The sequence below is a fragment of the Hippocampus zosterae genome, chromosome 6 (genome assembly GCF_025434085.1).
Source record: "Hippocampus zosterae strain Florida chromosome 6, ASM2543408v3, whole genome shotgun sequence".
Taxonomy (NCBI): domain Eukaryota; kingdom Metazoa; phylum Chordata; class Actinopteri; order Syngnathiformes; family Syngnathidae; genus Hippocampus; species Hippocampus zosterae.
Window position 1 is genome coordinate 24,913,008 of NC_067456.1, and position 6,729 is coordinate 24,919,736.

The following is a 6,729-nucleotide window of genomic DNA, read 5'->3' on the forward strand; positions in this document are numbered from 1 at the left end:
AAAATGTAAAAGGAAATTCAGAAACAATAAAAAATGTGTGAGTAATCACGATTAATTTTTTAGTCCATTTGAGTTAATTATGACAGTTGCATTTTTAATTAGATTAAATATTTTAATCGTTTGACAGCTCTAATACATATATAATATATATCTATATATAAGGTAACACACAAGAAATATGGAAAATACTTAACCAAGTAATCAGAAATAGTCCTAAAAAAATGGATTATCCAGAGTATTTTATCAAAGGCAAAAATACTATTTTGGAAAACTGCAGAAATAGCAACTGAATTTAATGATTTTTTGTCAACATCGGCAGTAACCTAGCAAAACAAATTCCTGATCCAACAAACTTGTTTGAAATACATAGATACGTAGAAAAAAACTCCTCCACGATGTTCTGTACTGCTGTAAAACAAGAAGTATCAAATATTATAAAAAATTTTTAAAATAAAAAGTCAACTGATTGCTTTAATATAGAATGACAATAATCAAGCAGATTATAGAATATGTAGTGCGACCTTTCACGCACATATGCAACCTGTCATTCAAAGCTGGTATCTTTCCATCAAAAATGAAAATTGCTAAAGTTATTCCAATCTATAAAAGTGGAGAAAGACATCTGTTTACAAATTATAGACAAATATCACTACTACCACAATTTTAAAAAATATTAGAAAAACTATTTTCTCGCAGACTTGATAGCTTAATACAAAAGCACGCGCTGTTAAGTGAGAATCAATATGGCTTCAGGGGAAAACGGACCACCTCAATGGCAGTTATGGAGTTTGTGGAAGCAATAGCCACTAATATAGACAACAAAGAATTTACTGTTGGGGTTTTCCTAGATCTAAAAAAAGCTTTTGACACAATAGATCACAGTATATTATTGAAAAAACTAGAAAGATATGGCATTAGAGGTGTAGCTTATAAATGGATAAAAAGTTATCTAGAAAACAGATATCAGTACGTGCAACTCAACAATAAAAAAACGAATCAACTGAAAATCACTCACGGAGTTCCTCAGGGGTCAGTGCTTGGTCCAAAACTATACATCTTATATATAAATGATATCTGCAACGTCTCAAAACTATTTAAATGTGTCCTATTTGCTGATGATACAACTTTCTACTGTTCTGGAATAAATCTGAAACAGCTCCTGACAACCGTAGAAAACGAATTAAACAAATTAAAAAACTAGTTCGACAGAAATAAATTGTCACTTAACCTGAAAAAATCGAAGTTAATTGTTTTTGGCACAAGACCAATCAAACACCAAGCTAAAATTATGGTAAACTCAATTGAAATAGAGAGAGCGTATGAAACCAAGTTTCTCCGATGAGTAATAGACTCAAAACTATGTTGGAAACCACATATCGATAACGTAAAAAGAAAAATAGCCAAGACCGTAGGGATCCTCTACAAAACCAAGGAAGTGCTAAATAAGAGATCTTTGTACACATTATACACTTCATTATTATTACCATATATGACCTACTGTGTGGAAATATGGGGAAATGCCTGCAAAACAAACACACTCCCTATTCTCAAACTACAAAAAAAAGAAATTCGAATTATTAATAGATCAAAATATACGGAACCCACAAATCCACTATTTATCAAATTAAATACGATGAAATTTTATGACCTGGTTGACTTTAAAATCGCCCAATTAATGTACAAAGCACACAATAACCTGCTCTGCCAAAACATTCAGAAGTTTTTTGAAATTCGAGAAAGCAACTATGAATTAAGAGGTACCAACTTATTCAAAAAACTCAAAACAAGAACAAACATCAAGCAAAGAAGTGTATCTAGGAAAGGTGTTAATCTGTGGAATAATCTCGAAACGGACCTAAAAATGAGTAAATCGCTTGCTGAGTTCAAAAACAAATTCAAAAAAATAGTACAAACAACCTACATCAATCAGAGTTAAAATGATAAATTCTAAACATTAAATATAATGATAAATCAGAACTAAGTTGATAAATAGAGAAAGGTATTGACATATCCATTATGAATACAAGAGAAAATTGACACAAGAGTGCCAGGGTGAGGATGTATATAATCCCGATACAAACCAAAAGTTGTAAAAATATCACGGTTAAGGGTAAAGTATGAGCCTTAATGGAGATTTCTTCTTACTTTTTCTTTTCTGATTGATATAAAAATGATTTAGTAGATATAAACACATAACGGGTAAGGGTGTGGAAAATAATCGATATTAATCGATACATCGATGCGCACGTGCGCGATGCGAGTGCATCGGCTCATTCACCGGGTACGACGCGATTGACGGGTGAAATCGAGATTCATCACGATGCATTGGTGGGTATCGGTAAAATAGAGAGAGAAGAACAGGTAACTTTGATCTTGTCAGTGGAGCAATCTGGCAACTTTTTAAAAGTAAACTTTCCATTCATAAACTCTTTAAGTATCCGTTTTCGGTGTCTCGCGCTGCCATGGCTGGCAAAACAGACATGGGCGTGGACTTCTGCAGCCCGCTTGTTGTTTTGTTCTGGTGTATTTATAGAACAACGTAACACCCGCTTGTGACGTGTGCCGCGTTAATCTCGCGAGAAAAAATGTAACCCCGTTAAAATTAATTTTAATTAATGCCAATAAAAACGCGCTAAACTGACAGCTCTAATATATATATATAAATATGGATAAAGTATACCACTATCCAATGACATATAGGTTTGACAATAACCATTATCACATCAGAAAACTTACTGTACAAACTGCACATGTCAATGTCGTAATTACTCAAGGATTGACTTTCTTGCTTACAAATGCAAGTCTTTGTTAAATCTTTTGAAACTGTGGTTTCATTACATTTGTGCTTGTTGTATTTCACAGACTTTTCTTACCTCGTCAGAGGGCGTTATGAGATAGATGGCCTCCATGCTGGGCAGAGGCTCCCGTCTCTTGGATATGTCCTCTACAACTGTGGAAAAGAGCAATGTTTTAATTAGCAAACTCTTGTTAATCATCAATTATTAAGACATCTGTCAAGATGCTGGACACTTTTTGCTGGCAATGCCAGTGGCCGGTGGAAGATGAACCAACTTTCAACTTCGCTGGCATTTTTGTGGTTTGTTATTAAAAATAAAATGTTTTGTTCTCATTTCATTTGATTGGTTATTTTTAACGCCAACACCTTGCCAAACTCTGCGCTTGGCTGGCAACCGGTTCAGGGTGTCCTGCCTGCTGCACGAAGACAGCTGGGGTAGGCTCCAGCACACCACTGCAACCCTTGTGAGGATAAGCGGATCGGAAAATGAATGGATGCATGGATGGACACCTTTCCAAACTTTGTTGCGACAAATCGACCTATGTGGAGATGAACCAGACTCTACAGCTGGGGTCGGGAACCTATGACTCGCGAGCCACATATGGCTCGTTTGATGATTGCATCTGGCTCACAGATAAAACTAAATATTCTCGCTTGTTTAATTTTAGAAATTGTTCCGTCTAAAAAAAGGCAAGTCTTCACACGAGCAATTTTTGAAATATTTGTCAGAAAGTTGGCACATTACCAAACTGCACACTCAATTGCAGTATCACTTAAAAATACTAATAGTGTAACATGAGAAGCTGTATCGTCACTTAATTATATCAGAGGAGACCTTAAACCACACCATGAAGTGACTGCCCATCAACATTTGCACTTTCAAATCACAATTACCATGATATCGCTGGTGTCAAAATCATGGCTCGGGGGCCAGATCTGGCCCGCCATATCATTTTGTCTGGCCCGCAAGAGCAAATCAAGCATGTCAACTTTTCTATACTTGCTCAAGTCTGAAGCAAAATTTCAAATTGCCGTATGTAATCCATCATAACACAGAGAGATTGCAAGCATTATCTCATAAACAATGGCTGAACAAACCATTATTCTTGACTTCTGATTTCTAAACTAGTTATCCACCAATTTGTTGTGCACTGAATTTGTAATATGTGGAGGTGACTTGTACGGTTTTACAAAATTCACAGTCATAATGGCCCTCTCAGGGAAACCGTAACTACAGTGTGGACCGCGACAAAAATGAGTTTGGCACCCCTGCACTACACCGTCGTAAGCCCTTACAGTAGATAGCGCCCAATTCAATCACGAATCACCCTCTTAATTTCCATTCCCAAAACTAACACCTTTGCTGACACATGCTAATTAGTCTGCAGGTAATGCAGAAGAAGGGCCAATGATCTGATAATGTATACAACATGCTTGATATGTCTCTTCCGCCAGGGTGGAACCCCCGCCAAAAAAAACAAAACAAAAACAAAATATGCACATAATTTGTCTTGAAGAGCTGAGAACTTTCCATTTCAAGCTACATTAATGAGTGAAGGTGCCCAAGGACCAGGAGCAGCAGCCTTGGTCAGACATCTGAAGAGAAAGAAATACAATACTTCGACCCCATCAGTCCTGAAGTAAACCATAAAAAGATATGTGTTGTCTTTCAGATGAATTTGCACTGGAAAAAATAGTGGTACTCACTGGTGATTCCCTCTGACATGATGTCTGTCATCTTGCAGCAGGATGAAATCATCCTCATACTCAGCTTGTCCACCACAAGCACCTACAGACAAGTGAGACTCTTTTTAGCAGGGAATGTATTGTTCAAATCCTCTGTGAATCTAGAAGTCGAATGTGCACTTACTTTCCATTTTCCTTTTTCTCTCGCCTTCTTGATGACAGCATTCATTATCTCTTTAATGTGAGAAACACGCAACAAATTATTTTTTCAATAAAAATTAACTACTAGTTAAAAGGCATCTTTGACGTCCATAGCAGTATTTATGCAGTACCGGTACTGTATTTTTAAACATCCTTGGAATAATATCTACCCCTTATAAAAATCCTAGTTGATATAGTGTAGCAAAAACTACTCACAAATTTGCACTTGACCAACCACTATTTGGGCAGCAATAGACTTGAACTTGAAACAACAAGCAAATGACCAAAAAATAAATTAATCAAAACATTGGAATATAGCTGATGTTTTACAATTTGTTTTTCTTGGGTGGATGGGCATACAGATAAAGAGTGTCCCAGTTTCCATCACTGGGGTTTAACAATCCAGTCTGTCCTCTCTGGAGGGTAAACGCAATCCCTGCCTCTAATCTGCTTGAAATCCTCTTAGTATACAACCCTCACAATCACTATTTCAGGGTGGTTCTGTATCATCTGACAACGTCACAGGAAAGCAACAGCCCTCAGAAACAAAGAGACACACGAAACCTCTGAAGGAATTCTATACATCCTGTTTTTGTTTGGAATGTTTGGAGTGACATTTGGAGGGGAGTAAGATTCTGGCATGACTTTAATGAAGACAATATCGGCAACAATGCTTGATTTGGTCCGCAAAAATCGTCTAAAAGAGACTTTTTGTAAATTCAAAAATGCACCAGTGACTGACAATTCATTGATGGCTGACGATTTAGTCATTGCCAAACAAAACAACATTTGCAATGAATGTCTCATAGAAACATTTTTAGGGGGGGACAAACAAAGATCAGGTGTGCAGGGATGTAACAAAATATTTTCCGAGTAGATATTTTCCCCAAATATTTAAACCAATGTTTTATTTCATAAATAAATGATATCACACTGGAACTTTGTGTACTTCCTTTCATTACAGTTTTAGTATTGAATTAATTGAATTAAATTCAAAGTGTTTAACAAACAACCAGTCCATTGTGAAGTCTGCCTTTAACCTTTCATCTCCCAATAACAGTGAACAGCTTAAACGGTATAAAACATGGATCTATGAACCTGAAATTAAATTAAAAGGTGCCCTGAATCAGTCACGAAGAAGGTTCTTGATGATGACCTCTCCGTTTTAAAGTGACTTAAATATAATTTTCTTTTCCGAATAACAATTCCTTCCCTAATAGTTGTCAACATCTCAACCGATGATTTGGAGGCATGTTTGTTTGGTGTATTGAACTAGAATAGAATTCACAAAGAATACACAATTGCACTATATGTTACCTTGTAAAAGAAATCAACCTTACCGATACAGTACAAAAAATAAGATGTTATCTATTTCAAAACAAGCAATATTGCATTATAGTCCAGTATTTTGAGGTAGTATCACCATAAAACAAGCATTAAAAATGTGAACACATGAAATGAAAATGGAAAATGTGTCAAATTAAAATTTATATATCATTTTAGAATAATATTATGTTTTCGTATTGGTTCTAGATTGATATCTACTATGATATTTAACTTAGGTTGATCATGCATGGAGATGCACCATCGGTGTTGATCAAATACTGTAACAAACAGAGAAGTAACAATAAAACACTCCTTACTTTCTCCAACAACGGCTTTTAATCCAAAAGGTGCCATGGTTGATTTCGGATGCGCGTCAAACCTACCTCTTCGCAGGGTTGTGGCTAACAGGAAAAAAAACTAGACCGAATTAGAAACATAGACATACAAATCTAGATACCACTAAGAGGGCAATTTTGTACGTCAATCTCGCCATCTAAATGGATGTGGCAAAGCGGAGCGATAGTGAAGATACTTCTTTCAGTTGCTGATTAAATGTAGCCACCGTTTTACATTCAAAGCCAAATCTCAAGACTTCACAATTACTTTCAACTACATTTGGCCGTTACAGCACAATTTACCGAATATATTTTTGTTGTCTTGGAAATATTTGCATTTCATTGCATGTCATATTTTATCTACTATTTTCATGTTTTCCCATA

The 6,729-nt window shown here is 35.8% G+C and overlaps 1 protein-coding gene across 2 annotated transcripts in view; it reads right to left on the minus strand.

Moving 5' to 3' along the window:
* stxbp1b (syntaxin binding protein 1b) overlaps positions 1–6,477 on the minus strand; it is a 32,303-nt gene extending 25,826 nt beyond the window's left edge. Inside the window, exons 1-4 of one of the 2 annotated variants that reach the window (XM_052068240.1) lie at positions 6,328–6,477; positions 4,668–4,717; positions 4,505–4,586; positions 2,874–2,950 (exon numbers count right to left, since the gene is read on the minus strand). In XM_052068240.1, the coding sequence (XP_051924200.1) occupies positions 2,874–2,950; positions 4,505–4,586; positions 4,668–4,717; positions 6,328–6,364 (246 nt within the window). In that variant the 5' untranslated portion in view covers positions 6,365–6,477. The remainder of the gene's footprint in view (positions 1–2,873; positions 2,951–4,504; positions 4,587–4,667; positions 4,718–6,327) is intronic. The other variant, XM_052068239.1, reaches the window with a different exon arrangement.
* Positions 6,478–6,729: the final 252 nt, after the last annotated feature.